This window comes from Coregonus lavaretus (genome assembly GCF_964263955.1).
Source record: "Coregonus lavaretus genome assembly, chromosome: 37".
In the NCBI taxonomy this organism is placed as follows: domain Eukaryota; kingdom Metazoa; phylum Chordata; class Actinopteri; order Salmoniformes; family Salmonidae; genus Coregonus; species Coregonus lavaretus.
In genome coordinates, this window is record NC_140024.1 from 29,924,979 (window position 1) to 29,949,615 (window position 24,637).

The following is a 24,637-nucleotide window of genomic DNA, read 5'->3' on the forward strand; positions in this document are numbered from 1 at the left end:
AGGGCACAAGGTGGCTTAATATGCTCATACAGGTACAGTAGCTATATTTATTACATTATCATCGAGTTTATGGTTCTATAGATTATATTTTGTATTCAATGGTAAAAAGTTTGCTGAGGTCTGAAAATGCCTAAGTAACTATTTTTTGTCTGATCTGAGTGATTGGAAATCTAACCAATAAAGTGATGTTGCTATTGTTTCCTCTGTTGATGAGTTGCCAATTGTCATTTAGAATGGGAGGAGACTAGCCCGACCTCATTGGAACCACGCCTCTGTTCAAGGAACGTACTAGCCACAGGGATTGTTGTTAGCGGGTTTGCTAGCAGGGGCAGTTCTTGTTTGACATTTCAATTGGAATATGCACCCTCAATCTTGATACTGTTCAACTGGCGAATCTTTGTTGCATTATTTATGTCATTTGACTGAGTAAATCAAAATTTGGTTCGACAAGTTGTTGTTGGTCGCAGTCGGTTGAGGTGAGTTTTATCTACCTAGCTAACGCTGGTTAGCTAACTAAGCCCATTTGAAGCAAAACTAAATGGCGTTAGCTACGTGGTGTTACATCAAGTTGCTACATAACCTTGTCAGACAGATGCATCAATACATCTCAGAAAAGGTTATATTTCTGCTGGCAGACTGAGTCCTTAAACATTCACGATGCCTTTAGCATGTAGAAAATATCGCTAATGTTCGCTGGCTAATGTGTTTTTCACGATTAGCTAACTACAGTAGTTACATGAGCATGTGAACAGCATCGTACAACAGTAGTTAGGCTAGCTAAACATTTGGATAGGGTTCGAACAAATTAACGATCTCATAAAAATACACAGTATTTGCTACAGTATTGAAATAATGATAGCAAGGACAGTTGTTGTGCTAGCTAACGTTAGTCATATCACTGGGTTTCACGATGATGACGTTCGAACATGGCTAGCTAGCGTTAGCCACAATGTGTTGCTAGCAGTAGCTTACTAAAAAGACCACCGGGAAGTCAACCATCCTTATTAGCTAACGTTAACTGAACGAAATCTGTTTTTCATCTACATTTTTCTTACTACGACAGTTAAGGCTAACTTGTTATTTGAAAAGGCTAACTGGAGAACTAGTGCTCTATACATATTTGACCTGACACGCTCGTACATTTAGCCACACAAGTTCGGGCGCGCACGACTCCGCTAGCAGTGGATGGCGTCAGGCCCTCTCTTGGCAGAGGGGGAGGGGAATGGGCAGGTCTTATTGCTGGTTTAGAAGCTATTGCTAGCCAGTTAACATCTCACTGTTAGCTTGTGGATTGTCTTTGGGACGTGTCGTCCCCGCTAAATAAGAAACATACATTAATTGGATTAGACTTGTGGATGTGTTCCCTAGCCATATTCCTTATGGCGGTTTACCACGTTGAGCGATGAGAGTAACGTGACTTCCTAGTTATCTAGCTAGCGTGGTTGCTAAGATAAATGGTTGAGTAACGTTCGTCCAGTCGGTAGCAAGCCAATGCGTCCCATCACACTGTAGCTAGCTACATAGTTATCTATATATCGTCCACTAAAGCACAATATAAATTCTAGCTCATATTCTGGCCAAACATCCTTCCTTATCCCTCCAAAGTGATCACAGTAACGTTCATATCATCAACTTTTTGGAAATATAGCCACTAGTTGTGGGAGATACTGGAGAATCCCATAAATGTGTGCCACAGAGTCTGAAATGTGCTAAATGAATGGAATACCAAGTATCCAACTTCAAATGAGCAGTTGTGTCAGGGTGACTATCAATTATCAACCACTCAAGTATGCCTAAATGTTAACTGTGTTGTACCTGTGCATCCTAGCGCTTTTGAGTATGAATATACAATGAAGAGGCGTGCGGAGGATCAGGAACCAGTATTTGCGTCCCAGCAGCAGCAGCGTCGCCCCCCAGTCCCGGGTACTGCGGAGGGCTTCCAGCACCGCGTCCTAGCCCCAGCCGTGTACGAGGCTGTCACCGACAACATGCAGCCCTCCCCCGGCATCCAATACTCCATCCCCCAGGGTTACCAGGTATGGGAACTGTTGCCATCTCTCTTGAATCTAGATGAGAGCATGTTGCACAGAAAATAATACTTTTACTAGATTCTACAATGCATTAATTTATAAGTACCAACTAACCAGCAAACTGTAGTTTCTGCATTGGCCTTTTCCGAGGCCTTGTTTACTATTTTATCACAGGCAGAATGCTGATATTTGACTGAATCTTGACCTCCAGGTTCCCACAATGCCCCAGAACTCCAGTGGTCATGGACACGCCTCTAGTCCCGCTGCACTTGTCGGGCCCCACCCCCACAGTCCAGCTGTCCAATCACAAGGGGCTGCGGTGGTCCAGAGCCATGTCCATCCTTTGACCCCTATGGCCCCCTCACAGGGTGCACAGTTCCAGCGACTCAAGGTGCGTTTTTCATTTGTTTACATTTTATTGAACGTACAAAAGAGATTTAAAAACAAGCACATGTACTAAATGCAGAATATAGTGGAGGTATAATGGACTCAATTAGGACCTGTTGATTTCAAAGCATGGAAGATAGTAGGGCTGGGAGTTGCCAGGGATACGATATTATCTCCATACTTAGGTACCGATATTATTGTGATTCTCACGATTCTATATGTACTCTGTCATTTTATTTATTCCATGTTACAAACATTGCTCACCATATGTCTGCTGCAGAGGGACGAGAGCCATGAGAAAATGAGTTTTGATCAGTTATGGAAATAAAATTGCTGAAAACAAATTGGCTCCCAAAAAGGAAAACAAGCTATGAAAGAAAAATACTGGAGTTTAGTTGGTACAGCCAAATAGTGCAAAAATAATATTGAGATATTGTCAAAATGATAGGATATATCGTCCAAAATAATATCCCTATATGTAACTGTATTGACCCCCCCCCCCCCCCCCCCCCATCACTAGTAGATAATGCAGCAATGAGATTAGTCAACAATTAAAGTATGGAGCTTGTTGTGATGTTTTCATTATCTTCATCACTTCATCAACTTCTTTTTACCTTTGAAAAAATGTGGTTTAACTGGCATAACTGTGTTTGTAGGTTGAAGATGCTCTGTCCTACCTGGACCAAGTGAAACTGCAGTTTGGGAATCAGCCTCAAGTCTACAACGACTTCCTCGACATCATGAAGGAGTTCAAGTCACAGAGGTCAGTTTCAATTTAGTTAGTTTTTCTAAGCAGACACTGTAAACATCCACGTAAGCAATTAACTCTTGTGCTATAGGAAGATATTCAATATGTTTGAGGGGATCAGTTTGAGCAAGGCGAGGCGTGGAATCGCTAATCTTGATCATATAATTAGTAGTTATTTGAGAAGCAAGGTGATTTGTAGATCAGTGATTCTGCACAGTCTGACTGCGATGTAGTCAATCTTAAACACGCACATTGACTTTCATAGCATCGACACTCCGGGCGTGATCAGCCGCGTCTCCCAGCTCTTCAAGGGCCACCCAGACCTCATCATGGGCTTCAACACCTTCCTGCCGCCGGGCTACAAGATTGAGGTCCAGACCAACGAGCAGGTCAACGTGACCACGCCGGGTCAGATCCACTACATCACCCCGCACGGCATCTCGGTCCAGAACCTCCCCGTCACGGGCCCTCCCAGCCAGCCGGTGCCGCATCATCACCAGGCCCTGCAGCTGCCCAGCGGACCCCCCACCAGCACCGCCACAGCCAACCCCGCTCTACCCACCCAGCCCACACCAGCCAAGACCAGCAAGGTCCCAGCTCACTAAGACCCTTTTCCTTTGTCGTGTCATTCTGTGCGAGAACCTCTTCTCGAGTTCTGTTTCTGCATGTTGAGTTTCCTATTGGAGATTTGAACCCCAAGTCATTGGCTTATTTATTCATTTGTTATGTAAACATGTATTGATTTACTTATTACTGTATAGTTACGTATGTAAAGATATAATTCTACTGTTTTATCCTTGTGACATGCTGATGTGTACTTGGAAGTTGGAGGCAAAACTCATTGCCCTTCTCTGTTTCCCCCCATAGCCGATGCAGTCTCCAGCCCTGACCCCGACTAGCCAGCCCAACCCGTCGATCCCCTCCTACGCCTCCCCACGCTCCCCCTCGGTCCAGTCCCACACCCCGGTGAGCAGCACCCCCTCCAGCGGGCCTCCCCTGCAGAACAACCAGCCCGTGGAGTTCAACCACGCCATCAACTACGTCAACAAGATCAAGAACCGCTTCCAGGGCCAGCCCGACATCTACAAAGCCTTCTTGGAGATCCTGCACACTTACCAGGTAAAAACACAGCGAGAGGGCTGCCCCACACAAAGCATTGCATTCAATAAATCTGGCTTCTTTCTGAAGGGTGATTTTATTTGCAGTATAAACAACAAGCTATAAAATGACAGTGTCCACACAGATTTCTGTTCGTAACCTGGTTCACCATTCAATATGAACTTAAGGTTCCATGCCAGCTCTACAATGAAACTGCAGACAGGGCAGTGGTGCCCTTTGTGTGGTCTCCCTGGTCACTTTCTGGGAACATGGCTACAAGAACCAGAGGTGCACTGGATAATAATTGCAGAAAGAAACTTTAGAGGAAGGAAATTCTGACAATTAATTATATAATTTTGTTTACATTTACCCTATAATGTCATCCTTGGTAAAAAGTTTTTGGTATAGTCTATAACCAGTGGTCTGATTGCTGCTTTTGCAGAAGGAGCAGCGAAACGCGAAGGAGGCGGGGGGTAACTACACCCCAGCATTGACAGAGCAGGAGGTGTACGCTCAGGTGGCCCGGCTCTTCAAGAACCAGGAGGACCTGCTCTCGGAGTTCGGACAGTTCTTACCAGACGCCAACAGTTCAGTGGTGAGTGTTTCACATTGACGCTAAAACGTCCTCTATTGCAAGAGATGCATTTGGCTCCATTGGTTGCCAAACTAGATTCAAGGAATGCTTCCTTCACCTGAGATGTTATTTCAGAATGATAGAAGTTGAGTTTAAACTATGTGAGGACATTGAAATACAAACTTGACCGCTGTCATATCATATTATTGTTTTGATATGACTAATACCACCTGTTTTTTTATTTACTACATCATATGACTCAGACAACAGGGTTCATGGTCAAGATGCACTGATAATGCCTTTCAGTTTGATGTAATAACTGTATATTCTGTGCAGATCTACTCAGACCTTGCCTATCTTAAACACTCACGTTTATCTCTGATCCAGAGTTGTCCCCCTTTTCTCCAGCTGCTGAGCAAGACCACAGCCGACCGGGCGGAGTCGGTACGCAACGACCACGGCACCACGGTCAAGAGGCCCCTGATGAACAACAAGCAGCGGCTCAACCAGAATGGCTGTCCAATCCGGAGGCATTCCGGAGCGGGCGCCACGCCTCCCGTCAAGGTAAACTAGCGCCCTGTCGTTGACAGTGTCAATAAGTCTTTGTATGTAAATGTTTTGCCGCCAAACTGATGGCAGTTGTGAAAAAGTCAATAGTTGGAAGAGTTGATTGAAAATAATTATATTTTCTCTTGAACCATATGATCTATCCACTAGAGACTCATGGACAATATGGATACAGATATAAGAAATGAATACTATATATTAATGCTTAAAAAAAAAAAAAGAAGTTATTCAAGTATAAATTACCAAAATGATCATAGATTACCTGTTAATTACCAAAATTATAGAAGATTCCGGTAACTTTGGTAAATTACCGGTAGTTTTGCAACCATATTTGTCAGACATGCGGCTATTAAGAAACGATTTATCAGTAGTAACAGTAACAGTTGTAGTACTGTTCATACAGCTTAGAATGGTATATGTTTGACTAGAGCATCCTATAGATCTGTAAACTCTTTAAATGTGGGATTTGTACCGTATTTACTAACCCTAGAACTGTAATGTACTGCTGAAACCTCTGTCCCTGGATCAGTTCATTGGTCTACCATGTCAGTGGTAATGTAGAACTGTAATATACTGCTGAAACCTCTGTCCCTGGATCAGTTCATTGGTCTACCATGTCAGTGGTAATGTAGAACTGTAATATACTGCTGAAACCTCTGTCCCTGGATCAGTTCATTGGTCTACCATGTCAGTGGTAATGGAGTACTTATTTACGCTCAATTCCTCTCTCTTTCCCACCCTTGCAGAAGAAACCCAAGATGTTGGGGAAAGACCATGCCATGGCTGAGGCCAGCAAACATAGCATCGGCACAGAATCTCTTTTCTTTGAAAAGGTCAGTCTACATTTTTTTTTTTTTTAAACCTAATGTGAATGTTAAACCTAATGTGATCTATACAAATGACGCCTATAGAAATAATTTATTCCGTTCCAACTGAACATGATTTGAATTAAATAATTGCCTGGTTGTGATGAGACGCTGTCCCCCTAACCCAATTGTAAAGTCATTCAAATCAAATCAAATTTTATTTCTTACATGCTCCGAATACAAATACAGTGAAATTCTTACTTACAAGCCCTTAACCAACAATGCAGTTTTAAGAATGAATACCAACAAAAAACACAAAAAACACAATATAAAATAATACGAAAAATAAAAGTAACAAGTAATTAAAGAGCAGCAGTAAAAATGACAATAGCGAGGCTATATACAGGGGGTACTGGTACCGAGTCAATGTGCGGGGGTACAGGTTAGTCGAGGTAATTGGGGTAATATGTACATGTGGGTAGAGTTATTAAAGTGACTATGCATAGATAATAGACAGAGAGTAGCAGCAGCGTAAAAGAGGGGTGGGGGGGGCAATGCAAATAGTCTGGGTAGCCATTTGATTAGATGTTCAGGAGTCTTATGGCTTGGGGGTAGAAGCTGTTTAGAAGCCTCTTGGACCTAGACTTGGCACTCCGGTACCGCTTGCCGTGCGGTAGCAGAGAGAACAGTCTATGACTAGAGTGGCTGGAGTCTTTGGTGCAGCTGTAGAACCTTTTGAGGATCTGAGGACCCATGCCAAATCTTTTCAGTCTCCTTAGGGGGAATAGGTTTTGTCGTGCCCTCTTCACGACTTTCTTGGTGTGCTTGGACCATGTTAGTTTGTTGGTGATGTGGACACCAAGTAGTGTGTATTTACAGAGCTGCTTTCTAATCACAGGTGAGGAAAGCCCTCCGGAGCTCCGAGGCCTATGACAACTTCCTGCGATGTCTGCTCATCTTTAACCAGGAAGTGATTTCTCGTGCAGAGCTTGTGCAGCTAGTGCTACCGTTCCTGGGGTAAGCTTTAAGCAGCTATCACCTGCGACAAACAACCAGTTAAAAACTTTTCACAATTTATCAGCCAGACTACCGGTCAAGCATTCTTCTCTATTCGTAATATTGGCCTCCTATGCATAGATGGCCTTGCTACAGGTTGTTTGTTAACGGCATGTGAAAATAAAAGCTTTTTTCTTTGTTATTCATCCTGATATTTTGCCGCCCATCTAACACCCATTCTGGAATGTGATCCGCAGAAAATTCCCAGAACTGTTCTCCTGGTTCAAAAACTTCCTGGGCTACAGAGAGTCCAGCCACATTGAGAGCTTTCCCAAGGAGAGGACCACCGAGGGCATGGCCATGGAGATTGACTACGCTTCCTGTAAGAGGTTGGGATCCAGCTACAGGGCGCTACCCAAGAGCTACACACAGCCCAAGTGTACAGGGAGGACCCCACTGTGTAAAGAGGTGAGAGCAGCAGTTATTGACAGTAAAATGTTACCCTTCAAAGTCAACCAAATTGACATAGAGGATCAATACAAATCTGAGGAATTACTGAAATACATGTTTGTGTACAGGAAAAGTAAAGAGCAATGAAAATACAATTTTAAGTCACTTTTGCATGCATCATCCAGCCAGTAAAGTCGATCACAGGGGTTTAATTAGTTAGTACTGAGATATTGAAGCGTGGTTGTTGTTCAAGTGCTCATCTTGGCAAGTGAATCAAGTCGAGCAGAGCTAACAGTATGGTCCATTTCAGGTACTGAATGACACGTGGGTATCGTTCCCTTCGTGGTCGGAGGATTCTACCTTTGTCAGCTCCAAGAAGACCCAGTATGAAGAGCATATTTACAGATGCGAGGACGAGCGCTTTGAGGTGAGACTGTCCCCCTCTCATGGTAGTTGTATTCTAATAGTACAAACCAAAATATGCCTGAAGTGATGTACTGACATGTTCCATACTCTCCTTCCCCTTGCAGCTGGATGTGGTGCTGGAGACCAACCTGGCCACCATAAGAGCCCTGGAGGCGGTACAGAGGAGGCTGTCGCGCATGACGGCCGAGGAGCAGGTCAAGTTCCGGCTGGACAACACCATGGGCGGCTGCTCCGAGGTCATCCACCGCAAGGCCATCCAGAGGATATACGGCGACAAGGCCGCTGACATCATCGACGGGCTCAAGAGGAACCCGTCTGTGTCCGTCCCCATAGTACTCAAGAGGTGTGATATGAAGAGGTTATATGATGGGGAAATAAATGTAAATTTGAGAAATGTAAAGCGGTCTAAGCAAACAGCTTCCAGAAAACATGTTGCTTTTCCCATGTTAACCACAGTGTGTGTTCTGAATGGCCTCGTTTCAGGTTAAAGATGAAAGAGGAAGAGTGGAGGGAAGCCCAGAGAGGATTCAACAAGATCTGGAGGGAGCAAAATGAGAAGTACTACCTGAAGTCCCTGGACCACCAAGGCATCAACTTCAAGCAGAATGACACCAAGGTGTTCCGCTCAAAGAACTTGCTCAATGAGATTGAGACCATATACGATGAGGTAAGAGGCAGTGGTGTGTGTGTATATATACACACCACTTACTTGATCTGATCTATGTGTTAACGTCTCCCAGTATTGATTTAAAGGCATAAAAAAAGAAACTCTAGCCTGTGGTTTTTTTGCCTCCCTTTAGCGACAGGAGCAGGCTTCCGAGGACGCGGCCATCGTGCCTGGCGGGCCCCACATGACCCTGACCTACCAGGACAGCCAGATTCTGGAGGACGCCGCCGCGCTCATCATCCACCACGTCAAGAGGCAGGCCGGCATCCAGAAGGAGGACAAGTACAAGATCAAACAGGTCATCCACCACTTCATCCCGGACATGCTGTTCGCTCGGCGCGGGGAGCTGTCAGATGTGGAGGAAGAGGAAGACGATGAGGAGGAGGAGGAAGACGAAACCGGGCCAGATGAAGACGGGTCAAAGAAGCACAACGGATTGGCCGGCAGTGGCGGCTCCGCTAAGTCCAAGCTGCTCTACGGCAACACGGGGGCGCAGAAACTGCGTGGCCTAGACGACGCCTACAACCTCTACTACGTCAACAACAACTGGTACATCTTCCAGCGCCTGCACCAGATCCTCTGTTTGCGGTTGTTGCGCATTTACGGGCAGGCGGAGAGGCAGATCGAGGAGGACTGCAGGGAACGGGAGTGGGAGAGGGAGGTTCTGGGCGTCAAACGGGAAAAGAATGAGAATCCTGCCGTCCAGCTGAGACTGAAGGAGCCCAGTAAGTCCAGACATCCTTTGAAACCAAACTCCATTAAACTGTGTACCCACTGACCATTTTAAGGTTTAGATCAAAGGATCACCATTTGTTTTGCACCCTGTTTTTAAAAAATTCTATGGAGCAAATGTACTTTACCTTCATCATGCAATTTATATCGGCAAAGCTCTTCCTCTGAAAAAGTCTGGTCGGTCACATTGTTTTTAACTTTCATAGCTGCTCAAAAATATGACATGCACATGCAAACATCTCCAGGAGCATGTGTTTTTTGATAATGTCAATGGTTCCAACACAGGCCCTTGGGGTGCTCCAATTGCACATAGATTCCCTTCCTATCATTTATACCACAACCAGGGGGAGATTTTCCCTCCAAATGTTTTCCTAATCACTTAAATAGGCTAACCGGGATCGATTTCAACAATGTTTTGCCAATGTATGGCTCATTCATGCACAGGATACCATCTGTAATCAAAGCCACACAATCCTTACATTTTAATGCTTCAAATATTTCATGCATGTGAGCTTTGATCGTCTCTTTCATAGTGAACGGGCACTTGTGAAGCAACACGGATTACCTGTAAATGCTTAGTTATTTTGATAACTGTGAGAATAAATCTAATACATCGGTCAAATCGATGCATCAGATCAGAAGTTACAATCTAATGACAAATGAGGGTGAGACATTCGTTACATAAATAACAATAAAAAACATTTTAAAACTAAAAATATAAATTCCTTATAGCCCATAGTGTCATACTATGAGGTTGTTGCACACACTCTCTTCCTCTCATTTCAGTAGGTTATATTTTGCCATAATGATCTGATCACACTGTGCTACAAGGGATATACATTTAGTAGCCTACAAAAATCTTACCTGGGCCACGTTCAGTAGCCAAATGTTGCCGAAAAAATGCCACGAATAGTCCGTTGCATCCTTATTCTAATCTAGGCTACGTGTCAGAAAAGGCATGTTTGTTCCACATAGATTATATGTATCTGAACGTTTCAAAACGTTGCATCTTGCTGAACGTGCCCCTGATGGACAATATTGATTGGCAGGTGGAATGATGTCCAATGAGGTTGCAAGGTAAAAGTGGGAGGCGGGATCAGGGCACCAGAACAATTAACTGATACACACGTAACGTACACAATTTTCCAAGATCCGTTTTGGCTCGTGAACACTGCTTTCAAAAACGACTTGCTGAAATTATACAAAACCTCTGTAATATCACTTTAAATCCTCGCATTTACCTTTTACAGTGGACATTGAAGTGGAGGACTACTACTCTGCCTTCCTGGAGATGGTGCGGAACCTCCTGGACGGCAACATGGAGCCGACCCAGTACGAGGACTCCCTCAGGGAGATGTTCACCATCCATGCCTACACTGCCTTCACCATGGACAAGCTCATCCAGAGCATTGTCAGACAGGTCAGTACAGTCTTTTCCCTCCGTTAGGTTCCAGACGGCGAGAAAAAAGCAAACCTTGAGGAACATCTAGGCACCTTAGCACCAAAATTGTCGATTGAAATCCGTTGAGGCCAATCTCTTTCAGGCGGGGGGGGGGGGGGGCAGCAACAGGGCTAGATGCGGGCCCATCCTGCTTAAACAATGGTAACTTTGATGGCTGACTTAATGACTGTGTTCACACCTGGCGTTGTCTGTATCACCAGCTCCAGCACATTGTGAGTGATGAGCTCTGCGTGCGCGTGACAGACCTCTACCTGAGCCAGAGCACCAACAAGGCCACCGGCGGCGCTCTGTCCACCCAGGCCTCCAGAGCCACCGCCGAGGGGGCATACCAGCGCAAGGCGGAGCAGCTCATGTCCGACGAGAACTGCTTCAAGGTATAGCGTGTGTGGGTGGGGTGGATGACTGTCCCACCTGGGATGTTATGGTGTCTCAGCAAAATACTTTGAGTTGCATTTGAACTTTCATGTGTGCTCTCTCTCTCTGTCTAGCTCTCTGGCTTTCATTTTTCTCTTCTTATGTCCCCTTTCTCTCATTATGGTACGTTCTCTCTGACCTTTGCTGTCTGTCTTGTTGGTTGTCTCCTGGTTTGACTGGTTTGTTTGTGGTCCAGCTGATGTTTGTGAAGAGCCAAGGCAGCGTGACCCTGAGCCTGGAGCTGCTTGACACGGAGGAGGAGAACTCAGACGAACCCGCAGAGGTGTGTGTTAGTGTATATGGCAGGCGGGCCGGTGGTGACACCAGTCTAATGCATCGCCACATTACATTAGAACAGATTCAGATTAGTCAGATTCTTGTGTGGTGACGGTTGTTCCCTCCTGGTTCTTTAAACAGCGGTGGTCCGACTACGTGGGACGCTACCTGAACTCAGACTCTGCGTCTCCAGAGCTGCGTGAGCACCTGGCCCAAAAGCCTGTGTTCCTCCCCAGGTGAGGCCTCTGGCTGTGTCCCCCCCTGTCTGCACAGCTAAAAGCATCTACCCCCTAAAGGCTCGCTCTAAGACAGGCCATGGCACTGTTTCACAAGCCAAAACCAGCTGACAAAAACGGCTCATTTTGAGAAAAGTTCCAGGTCAGTGTTTTTTGCACAAACCAAACTTTCAGGGCTTTCTCCCCGTAGTCTCAAACTAAATGGGTCCCGAGTCTTATCCATGAAGCACTTGTTTCAAAAAGCTCTGCCAATAGTGATGAATACACACACCAGTTGAACTGTAAGTGCGCTAGGTCATTTTTGTGTTTGCTTTCCTCAGAAAGGTAGGCCTAAGTGCAACAAAATCAGATGTTTAGTAGAAATGCTGACAGTGCCTGTCTTGTTTTTGTTGGAGAAAATGTAATTGGCTGTCCACTCGAAAAGCAACTTGTTTCTCTCCCTTTCTGCCCCCCTGCCTTTATCTCACAAAGATTGCACTTTACCCTGCCGTCTTTTTAAATAGAGGGGACTAATTATTTATGCATTTATTCAGTCTCTTTTTTAAAAACGGGGCCCTTTTTATTTATGAATATTGCAATTTTTAGATTATATTAGTAGGCTAGTATTTATTTCAACTTTCCCACTCAACAGACTAGTCATCAAATCATTGGGTTAAAAAAAAAAGCATTTAGTTTGCTTTTTTTATTATGAGAATAAGGCTACAATAGCAGTTTGATATAAACTGAAAGGAGGAAAAAAAAAAGCCAAGAACATGAGTTTACTTTTCACAGTGCTAATGTATCTAAGGGAAGGAAGTATTTTTATACCATCGCGCATATATTAGTGTTCTGTTGTACAATAATTTTCTCTGTTGGAGGATAACCATTTGGTTGAGCAGACATTCTATATGTACAGTGTCTTTAATTGCATTGTCACGATGGCCATTTTTTTTGTTGTGGCATTGGTGAGAGGCTAAAGGCCCCTTTTGTCGGTCTAGAGAAAATGATTTATTTTTTATCAACCTTATCAGCTACCCTGTGTTTCCTGTAATTGTATTCATACGAAAAACATTCTGTATGTGACTTCTTCTAATCCCTGTTTAGATACATGTAAATGTTGTACCAATTGAGATTTGGGGTGTTCAGCATACTCCTATTATAATGTGTAAAACTATTTAAGGATACAGTGCACTCCCGTTGCAATCTTTTTGTTGTGGGTGAGGTTTTTATACGAGTTGACCAAGACTAGTGCTAATAACTCATGAAAACCTGGTCAAGCACAGCATCTGCAACACTTGTACAAAAGAGAGGGGCTTGTGAATAAAATGGTCTGAATTGTATGCTCAAATGTTGGTGTATTTCTTTCCAGACGTCTCTGAGCATTGCATGGAAGGGTGGTTGGGTCCTCTATTAAGCCCTGAGATGAGTGTTGCACATCAAGCCTGTCTGTCTTTGGTTTTCAGTGCTTGTTGCCATTTCTCTAAATGGCTGTCCATAATGTATCATATACATTTCAATGGGCTGGAAGGACCTATGCAAAACAGGACAAAAAATTGGCCTCAGTTCCCCCCCTCACTTTTTTTTACCCATTGCATATATTTGGTACTTGTCTTGACTGGATATGATTTATCAGTGCTCTCACCCACATTTAGTCTGTTTCTCATATTAAGAATATGAGAGGTTGGTACAAAAGTCAATAGGCATGATTCTCTTATTTTCCACCCAAACAAGTACCTTCAACAGCAGTGGCAACCAGCAGGTTTTCTTTTCAGTTAAATGTTATCCTCATTGCATGGTCATAACTGCTCTGTACATTGTCAGTGGAAGTACTGTATGTGCACATCAAAGTATCTTTCAACACATATCCTGGCTTGTTAACCCTTTTGGCGGCAATGTGAGAGAAAAAAAAAAAAAAAAGTGCCCTTTCTCCCATTCTATTGGAAATTGGCTACTCTAACGGCAATGTCTTTTAAGTGGCATTGACAAAATATGCTTCACGGTTTCAGTCCTCGCTCACCTCTACCCTGTGTGGTAAGTACACATTTAAACCTTTCATTAAAGCGGGGTGAATAATTGCATTTTTAATGCTTGCAAAATTAAATTTAAATCTGGATTCAATTTGATTGACCAAAATATTGTTTGCCAAGGATATTAAAGACTAACAAGAGAATCATCATATGAATGTCAAACGGAAGTGCACTGTACAGGAAGACTGCTGCTACTGCAATAGAGCTACCCTTCCCCTAATCATTTGTGTCCCAGTTCAACTCTTATTATTGGGTGAGTTGCTACGCGTGGGTTTATCAAGACAAGGCTTTACAGGGACGGCCCGCTCAAATTTCACACATTTTCTGATTTATTAGACTTGTTACAACTTGGAGTCAGAAATGGAAAACATTGGCCTAAATGACTGAGTATTTTGACCTCTAAATAGCATTAGCATTTGTCTGTTATTTTTGGGAACCATGTGTCCTGTCATTTAGCCATAAGTTAGACATCTTGTGCTCAACCAATGTTACAAATGGTATGGATGTAGTGCATTGCAGTCAAACTACTCTCGATTTGACCGAAATTTGCGTGAACTGTCCTTGTAAACTGAATTGCTATGTGGGTAGAGGGCACAAGTAAGCAAGGCGTCGTTACTGGCTCTGGTCTAATGCCAATCTCTCTCCTCTTCCAATCAGGAACCTCCGGCGGATACGTAAGTGCCAGAGAGGGTGGGAGCAGCTGCAGCAGGCGAAGGCGGCTACGGGGATATCGGAGAAGTCCCACAGCGCTGAGGACCTGAAGATGGAGTGCATGTTCAAGCTCAACTCGTACAAGATGGTGTACGTCTTCAAGTCGGAGGACTACATGTACAGACGCACTGCGTTGACCCGGGCTCACCAGGTAGGCAACACCACCAACCAACGTTCCCTCAAAAAAAAATTGTCACTGAGCAAATTTCAGGTCTGCTGAGTGCAAACTTGAACGTTGTGAAAATTCTGTGCAACTTCCAGTGCACGTTTACTGTGAACACTGAGTAGGTGACTGTGGCTTTTTCATCAAAAACAATGGATAGAATGGATCCCATAACATTTTAACATGGAAATAGCTGTTCTATCATTCAGCCTTCAGTAGCAGCCAATGTGTGTTCAATGTAGGCCTACATTCCATGAGACTTTTGAAAAAAACATGCAGGGCTTGACATTAACCTGTTTATACAATTGTCCTTCAGACAAGTAGGTGACTGAAAACGTTGTTGTTTGATGCAAGAAACCACTTTACAAAATAAAATGCGTTATTATTCCCATACCATTATTACAGAGAATCAGACAAATTATGCTACCCTCTGCCTATTGGCTACTTAGCTTATTCAAGCCTGTCTCAAAATACAACACTGCCTCTTTAAGACCAAATAAAAAGTATTTACTTGACTGGCTTTTCAAAGATGTCTAGAAATGTACACGTTTTGTGCTCTTGTAGGAAGCAATCACTCCCCTATTGAAGACTACAAATGATGTGTAACTGGACTAATAACTCACTAACTAGCAAAGGGTATGAACAAAATGTGCACACCTGGCTACATGCAGGGAATACTCTAGAACGGTGGTCACCAACCTTTTCTGAGCCAAGATCACTTTCTGAGTCTAAATGCAAGCCGAGATCTACCGCTCAGATTTATTTTTAGCAGGACTTAAAAAACGTAAGCCTATGCAACATTAACCAATGAAAAACAGGACTGTAGCAATGAGGTTTGTCCAGTAAGCTATATCACCGCATATTGGCTTTGCTTGAATTGCCCTGCCAATGCATTGTTGTTCGGGCCATTTAAAAAATATATACATTTCAAAATTTGAGGTAGGCTATATGACCACACCGCTAATAGATGCGTTGTTGTATTACTTGTGAGGCACAGCTGAGTGAACATACATTGAAATCATTTGCTTTTTATTGTACTGGGCTGATTGTGCCTGCATCTGATGGTCAGTCTCAGCGGAGGGAGAGAGCAGCAGACTGAGAGTCCACCTCAACATCCCTCCGCTCTCCCTTTCCTCCACTGCCTCTCAACATCCCTCTGCTCTCCCTTTCCTCCACTGCCTCTCAACATCCCTCTGCTCTCCCTTTCCTCCACTGCCTCTCAACATCCCTCTGCTCTCCCTTTCCTCCACTGCCTCTCAACATCCCTCTGCTCTCCCTTTCCTCCACTGCCTCTCAACATCCCTCTGCTCTCCCTTTCCTCCACTGCCACCTCAACATCCCTCTGCTCTCCCTTTCCTCCACTGCCTCTCAACATCCCTCTGCTCTCCCTTTCCTCCACTGCCTCTCAACATCCCTCTGCTCTCCCTTTCCTCCACTGCCTCTCAACATCCCTCTGCTCTCCCTTTCCTCCACTGCCTCTCAACATCCCTCTGCTCTCCCTTTCCTCCACTGCCTCTCAACATCCCTCTGCTCTCCCTTTCCTCCACTGCCTCTCAACATCCCTCTGCTCTCCCTTTCCTCCACTGCCTCTCAACATCCCTCTGCTCTCCCTTTCCTCCACTGCCTCTCAACATCCCTCTGCTCTCCCTTTCCTCCACTGCCACCTCAACATCCCTCTGCTCTCCCTTTCCTCCACTGCCTCTCAACATCCCTCTGCTCTCCCTTTCCTCCACTGCCTCTCAACATCCCTCTGCTCTCCCTTTCCTCCACTGCCTCTCAACATCCCTCTGCTCTCCCTTTCCTCCACTGCCTCTCAACATCCCTCTGCTCTCCCTTTCCTCCACTGCCTCTCAACATCCCTCTGCTCTCCCTTTCCTCCACTGCCTCTCAACATCCCTCTGCTCTCCCTTTCCTCCACTGCCTCTCAACATCCCTCTGCTCTCCCTTTCCTCCACTGCCTCTCAACATCCCTCTGCTCTCCCTTTCCTCCACTGCCTCTCAACATCCCTCTGCTCTCCCTTTCCTCCACTGCCACCTCAACATCCCTCTGCTCTCCCTTTCCTCCACTGCCTCTCAACATCCCTCTGCTCTCCCTTTCCTCCACTGCCTCTCAACATCCCTCTGCTCTCCCTTTCCTCCACTGCCTCTCAACATCCCTCTGCTCTCCCTTTCCTCCACTGCCTCTCAACATCCCTCTGCTCTCCCTTTCCTCCACTGCCTCTCAACATCCCTCTGCTCTCCCTTTCCTCCACTGCCTCTCAACATCCCTCCGCTCTCCCTTTCCTCCACTGCCTCTCAACATCCCTCTGCTCTCCCTTTCCTCCACTGCCTCTCAACATCCCTCTGCTCTCCCTTTCCTCCACTGACACTGACCAAAAAGGGACATCGTCTTCCAGCTGATGGCGAAACTCATAATGCGCACCGCATTATTTCTGTTCTCATGCACAAATTCATGTTGTTACTCCTATGAACAGAGAAAGTGAAATATTCCTCGACATTAAGAAAGACCCAAACTGGTAATAATAATAACACAAGCCTATAGATACACTTTCCTACTCATTCATTACTGCTGCAGTGCTTGTTGTAGCGCTGAGTGGAAATAGGAAGAACCCGCATTTTATGGCTGATAAAAGTGTTGAATACAAAGTGTAAGAACTTAAACATGAACTCACTCATAAAAGCAGCATCTCTTAGCTGTATTCGTTGACAGTCTCTCTCTAGTCATGGTTCTAAATGTTTTGAAATCTCACAGTATCAACTTTGCTGTAGCTTTATTTTATGCCTGCTACGTTACTGCAGACACGGTCATCTGAGCCATCCGATTGGCCAGCGGTAGGCCTATAGTGCACTTGATTTGCACTCCGGGCCCACCGGTAAGGCAGAGTTTGTACCTTCAGACACATGAAGCGGTTCAAAATGGCAACAGTTGGCTCGCAGGGCAGATGAATCGGGTGCCCCTACCGTGAACAGCCCGAGACCAATAAAATAAATGAGGAGCACAAGGCTTTATCGTTGTTTTTTTACAGAAATGTTTGGCGATCGACTAGGAATGCCTTGGAGATCCAACAGTCGATCGCCATCGACCGGTTGGTGACCACTGCTCTAGAAAGTTGAGTGAAGTTCAATCTCGTGCTTCTCTCTGTGGGTTGATATTTCTTCTGCACAGCAGTCCTGGGGGAGTTTAGAGGGGAACATTGCCACCAACTGCTCAGACATTGTTTAAATGACATTCAATGATATTGTATTACCTCACTGACTTTACCACTTGATGATATGTAGGAAATTGTTGAAAAATCTGTAAAGATATAGGAATATGTAAAGATATCCAAATATGTAAAGATAGTGTTTTCCATTAGGTTACAGACTCATTTTCAGCCAGCAACTTTTTCCACTAGGCTACTTTTTCATTTAAATGAACGATATGCATCTTCTAGCGATCTATTGGGGCTCCCGAGTGGCGCAGCGGTCTAAGGCACTGCATCTGTGCTTGAGGCGTCACTACAGACCCCCTGGTTCGATTCCAGGCTGTATCACAACCGGCCGTGATTGGGAGTCACATAAGGCGGCGCACAATTGGCCCAGCGTCGTCCGGGTTTGGCCGGTGTAGGCCGTCATTGTACATAAGAATTTGTTCTTAACTGACTTGCCTAGTTAAATAAAGGTAAAAAATATAAATTTATAGGATGTCAGTCTCAAAGCGAGCGTTGACAAGGAATCGCAGTCTGCTGTCTGTCTGGTACAATTTGTGTGCGCTGTGGTTGGTTGAAGTCAAATGTATTTACTCAGAGGAGGGACGGGAGAGCGCATGATGCTCGTGAATTGTGGTAACAATGAGTCGAAATCCACGACTTAGTCTAATTTGTTTTCTGGCACATTCATTTATTTTGTTTTGCGTGTTTCACATAGCCAGCCACGACTTGTGGTGTATAGTAGGATATTTACTGTGCATTGATTGACAACTGAACAGCAAGTGTTGACTACTTTATAAAAGGTGTCAAACTGACTGCTATATCCCTTTGCCATTAATAAATCATGCAACGTGGTTATATGTTCATGGCATCGCATCGGGACAAGAAAACCAAAGGGTTTCCTTTCCTAGGATGTCGGGGCTTGCCAGACAGTGACGCTAAAGTGAGTGGGTCTCGTCAGTCAGTGTAGCCTACCGAATCGCATCGGTGAGAGAGCCTTTCATTTGGCACCCTAATTTTGGTAGGCTTTTTGGCTATTATCTGTAGATAAATGATGAAAACATTGGATGAGGATGGTGAATCATCACTGCAGGAACAGTAGGTAGTGGAGCTCCTCATTCGGGTCTAAATATGATCATTAGGACCCTCACGGAATCCAGGCATTAAAACGGAATTCAACAATATTCTAAAATGTATTAACCTTAGTAGGGAATCAACTACATGTATCAAATTAATTAATTACCCCAAGTTTATCATAAGACATGAACATAATGCAGCATTGATTCGCATTTCCTGTAACTTTCTGAAGAGGCAAGGAGAATGCCCCTGTCTGTGTGTGTGCAGTCTACCACTTTGTGTAGCCGTTAGCGATTATGCTAATAAAAACAGTCTTCTGGTATATGGAAAGGCATACTCAAAAACCCACATTCTGAAATTGCATTTTTGTCCCGCCCAGTTTTATCATTGGAATGTGATACAAAACGAGGCAACAGTGTGCTTTAGGACCATGCGGACGCCTCTGAGCGGTCGGGTAGGCTGTTTGGAGTGTTTATCTGACAACAAAAAAAAAGTTATGTCCCCCCTCACTTCTAAAACTAAAGTTGCACCCCTGCTCTCAATTAAACGTTAACTACAAAGTAGCCTATGCTTACCTGGCAGAATGATATCATGATTATTTTTCATCTTTCCAGTGGGTATTTGTTTTGCAAACTCTACCATCACATGTGCGGTACAAAAACGCTGCTAAACAACTGGCTCTTGCTAGGTGCACACATGAATTAAAGGGTAACTACACCCACAAATCTACATTTCTCAGATTTTTCCCAGACATTGAGTGGTCCCCTGATGTAGTTTTAAGCATTGTTGAGGACTTATAGCATCCAATGTTGTTTTTCTATTTTAAAAAAAGTGTGGTTTTGAGAGCGAAAACCTGAAAAAACGAAACATTTTATTTTTCTAGATAATGTAGGCTATTTACTTCATTTTTCTGTTTTAATAAAATACATAATTTGAAGAACACAAACCGTGGCAATTCATATCTTGCAGTAAAACTGTAAATAAGACTTTAATCTCAAAAGAAGACAGGGTATATGTTAAAGGGTTTAATGTTCTCTTAGAAAATGATCCTGATCATATAGGCCTAGACGTAGACAATATCCAAAACAACTGACAATACACTGAATTCATACATGTTCAGTAATGTCTTTCTACAACACTTTTTTTCCAATTTGGGGGGGTAAACTCGATAAAGTATTCAATAATTTAGCTGTGTATTTCAGATGGAATCAAGGCATTAGAATGTACCATAGGCCACCTAAATAGAGTTCCTTCTGCGAAAAAAAAAGAAACATAATGGCCGCTTACTGACGTTTCAACCAACATAGTCTTGGTTAGAGTGCTGATATGATCGTGATGTGGGGTGTTCTGTGCAAAAAGCTTTCACTACAGCTAACCCCGTTGTCCCTCTTTTCCCCAGTCCCACCAGAGAGTCCACACTCGCCTGCACCGCCGCTTCCAAGGCTTGGTGGACACCTGGGCCAAGGAACACGTGACCAGCGACATGGCCACTGATACGCGCAAGTGGCTGATGGGAGAGCGTCGCGAGGGTCTGTTGCCGTGCACCACCACCCGGGATCCCCAGGTCCTCCATTACCTGAACATCAACAGATACCACGTGAAGTATCATGGCACCTCGTCAGGGGCACCTTAGCTCAACCGGGTGAAGAGATGATGGGAGGGTATTACTTATCGTCATTTTACTAAATCAGCGTGGCAGCAAATTGCTGGATTCCGGAAACTTCCGGAGATTACTTTAGATTTGTTTTTATAAGGACTTTTAAAATGGACCCTCCCTATTTTTGCAGCACAAAAAAAGCCAAATTTCTTAGGTGGCCACCGGCCAGTTGTCCATCAGTCCCCTAAACCCCCACCCACCCAGACAGCCTGTCTTATGTCACCTTTGAATACAGCAGAAAAGATATGCTGCGACCGAATATGCTATGACTGCAAGAAAGGAAGCAAGACGTGTCATTGTAGTTAAACAGCTATTGATCCTTGGCTGGACCGATCCTCAGACTGAAGGATACTGTTGAGAGCCACGCAGAAAGAGCACGCCATACAGAATGAAGCAATATACACCCATTGAAGTGGTTGAGGTGCACCACACATCCCGGTGTACAGAACTGCTAAGGGGAACCACAGAAGTCTCTCACAACCACTGTGAGTAGGAAGATTAGCATACAGGTATGGACTATGAACATGTATTTCATCCAGGCCACAAGATGGGTTTTGGATTTTGTATAATTGTATAGCCTGTGAATGTTTCTTTTTTCAGTGGTACAGGAATGTATGCCGTGTGTCCACAAACATCTCTGGCAACCATGGTGTAGATATTGGGCAGATAAATGCTAATATAGCAGGTTTTTCCCAGTCAGTCAAGTATAGTAACATCAGACTACCCACATACTGCTGATTTGTAAATAGCTTGTTGATAGTCGTCCTTTTTGTCAGAGATGTGCATTGATGTGTACCCTAACAAACTTAGTATAGACCTCGGTCAAACGTTGCTGAAGAGAAATAGCCTATATTGAAAATGCTAAAAATTTTAACAACTGTTTTTACCAAAGGAACTTTATTAGAGCCTTTTTCCTTTGTGTTCTGTTTTTTTCGTGTTATGTCATGTAAGCCTTCATTTAGCAAAATATAACTTTTTCATTGTCTTAAAATGTGACAATTTTATACAAAATGTTTCAAGACAGTATTGTCTATCTGGTTTTTCACTCAAGTCATTGGCACCAGTTCCCATTCGGAATTTCTGAACAATGAATGTAGCCTAGAAACTATTTACGCTTTCCCTGTACATAATGTAAACGGTTTGTTTCCCCTAGACCAATTCTCCATTTAATATATCCATCAGAATTTCTGGATCAGTCATGAAGTATGGAACAGCTAATCCCATAAATCCCATGTAATCTTATTGTGGTCATGATGATAGTTGCCATTTTGTAGCGGTCATGTTGTTGCGCGTTAAGATTCCCACTTGATCATAGTTTCCTCTCCAGGGCTAAAGTAGAGGGATCAGTCATGGCACCTCCACAGGACCAATCAGCCACATGCATCATCCCCATCTCAACTTTCTGCCAAATGTCACTTTAAAGATGACTCAGACTAAGACTCCTGAGTCCGTTTCTGATGCACAATCATGCTCCATTAAAACCAGTCCAGATGAGATGTAGTTCTGCCTCCTTTACAAGGTATTGATAATGTCTCAATATAAAAGAGAACGGTATTGGCCCCCAAACATAAACAGTACTGTTTTATAGTGGCATGTTGTACACTTTCAGAAGGTGAAGGTGTAGACACAAATACAATGATTTGTGAAATTGTATTATGATCCCCAAATCTGGTCCATGTCCATAATAAGATAAACATTGACAACCATATGAGTATATGTGAATGTATATCATTCAACCGCTACAGTTTTATCATCAACAACCAAGCAACAAGCACACTGCATTTGACAAGCTATTAGTTTATATTTTTTTCAAATACAGAAGATAAATGTTTTTCTTTTTTGTTGTTGAGAAATACTGTCCCCAGAAAAGTTGAGCCTCTAGTTTTTTAGGGTTGGTGGTAATACTTCACTTTTCCCATAGTGTTCCATCATCATTGTATACAGTGGGGGAAAAAAGTATTTAGTCAGCCACCAATTGTGCAAGTTCTCCCACTTAAAAAGATGAGAGAGGCCTGTAATTTTCATCATAGGTACACGTCAACTATGACAGACAAAATGAGATTTTTTTTAAATGAATTTATTTGCTAATTATGGTGGAAAATAAGTATTTGGTCAATAACAAATGTTTCTCAATGCTTTGTTATATACCCTTTGTTGGCAATGACACAGGTCAAATGTTTTCTGTAAGTCTTCACAAGGTTTTCACACACTGTTGCTGGTATTTTGGCCCATTCCTCCATGCAGATCTCCTCTAGAGCAGTGATGTTTTGGGGCTGTCGCTGGGCAACACAGACTTTCAACTCCCTCCAAAGATTTTCTATGGGGTTGAGATCTGGAGACTGGCTAGGCCACTCCAGGACCTTGAAATGCTTCTTACGAAGCCACTCCTTCGTTGCCCGGGCGGTGTGTTTGAGATCATTGTCATGCTGAAAGACCCAGCCACGTTTCATCTTCAATGCCCTTGCTGATGGAAGGAGGTTTTCACTCAAAATCTCACGATACATGGCCCCATTCATTCTTTCCTTTACACGGATCAGTCGTCCTGGTCCCTTTGCAGAAAAACTGCCCCAAAGGATGATGTTTCCACCCCCATGCTTCACAGTAGGTATGGTGTTCTTTGAATGCAACTCAGCATTCTTTGTCCTCCAAACACAACGAGTTGAGTTTTTACCAAAAAGTTCTATTTTGGTTTCATCTGACCATATGACATTCTCCCAATCCTCTTCTGGATCATCCAAATGCACTCTAGCAAACTTCAGACGGGCCTGGACATGTACTGGCTTAAGCAGGGGGACATGTCTGGCACTGCAGGATTTGAGTCCCTGGCGGCGTAGTGTGTTACTAATGGTAGGCTTTGTTACTTTGGTCCCAGCTCTCTGCAGGTCATTCACTAGGTCCCCCCGTGTGGTTCTGGGATTTTTGCTCACCGTTCTTGTGATCATTTTGACCCCACGGGGTGAGATCTTGCGTGGAGCCCCAGATCGAGGGAGATTATCAGTGGTCTTGTATGTCTTCCATTTCCTAATAATTGCTCCCCCAGTTGATTTCTTCAAACCAAGCTGCTTACCTATTGCAGATTCAGTCTTCCCAGCCTGGTGCAGGTCTACAATTTTGTTTCTGGTGTCCTTTGACAGCTCTTTGGTCTTGGCCATAGTGGAGTTTGGAGTGTGACTGTTTGAGGTTGTGGACAGGTGTCTTCTATACTGATAACAAGTTCAAACAGGTGCCATTAATACAGGTAAAGAGTGGAGGACAGAGGAGCCTCTTAAAGAAGAAGTTACAGGTCTGTGAGAGCCAGAAATCTTGCTTGTTTGTAGGTGACCAAATACTTATTTTCCACCATAATTTGCAAATAAATTCATAAAGAATCCTACAATGTGATTTTCTGGATTTTTTGTCTGGATTCTCTCTCAATTTGTCTGTCATAGTTGACGTGTACCTATGATGAAATTACAGGCCTCTCATCTTTTTAAGTGGGAGAACTTGCACAATTGGTGGCTGACCTAAATACTTGTTTTCCCCACTGTATGAATTTGAGTTTCATTTTGTCTAACCACATGTTGCACCACTCGGTACCTCTTCACCCCTGACCAGAACCTTCTCATCCGGTTCTGTTTCTGTCCAGCAAAGCCTGTAGATTCTGGATGTTAATTCTGATCTTACATGAGAAACTGGGCATTCCGATTTACATGAAAAGATTTAAACAACAAAGACACTTTGGATATGGACATCAACCAGAGCATGAATGATACTCAGATCCACCTGACTGACGTATCGCTCCTACACTACCAATGGAACCATCTCCTGGAATATATTGACGCAGCTACAGCAGGCAATACTTTGAGGGGGGTTGTAAGTCGTGGGAGTGTGTGTGAAGTTGAACTGCCACCAATTTATCTGGAAGGAGGACATTTTAACAACCCAAACAGGAAAAGTTTCCCCATCAACATTTGTCCCAACAAGGCT

The 24,637-nt window shown here is 43.9% G+C and overlaps 1 protein-coding gene across 2 annotated transcripts; it reads left to right on the forward strand.

The window, feature by feature from the left end:
- The first annotated feature begins 301 nt into the window (after positions 1–301).
- Positions 302–22,515, forward strand: LOC311111125 (paired amphipathic helix protein Sin3a-like). 2 transcript variants are annotated; one of them, XM_084153811.1, is made up of 21 exons: positions 302–476; positions 1,829–2,036; positions 2,242–2,421; positions 3,074–3,180; positions 3,431–3,755; positions 4,033–4,284; positions 4,706–4,858; positions 5,225–5,401; positions 6,151–6,237; positions 7,109–7,227; positions 7,464–7,674; positions 7,967–8,083; positions 8,187–8,425; positions 8,566–8,749; positions 8,883–9,474; positions 10,732–10,901; positions 11,144–11,317; positions 11,554–11,640; positions 11,775–11,869; positions 14,533–14,737; positions 20,414–22,515. In XM_084153811.1, the coding sequence occupies exons 2-21, from the start codon at positions 1,851–1,853 to the stop codon at positions 20,645–20,647; spliced, it is 3,894 nt and encodes a 1,297-aa protein (XP_084009937.1). In that variant the 5' UTR covers positions 302–476; positions 1,829–1,850; the 3' UTR covers positions 20,648–22,515. The 2 variants fall into 2 exon arrangements, with proteins under 2 accessions (XP_084009937.1, XP_084009938.1); XM_084153812.1 differs by having other exon boundaries at positions 5,246–5,401.
- The last annotated feature ends 2,122 nt before the right edge of the window (positions 22,516–24,637 follow it).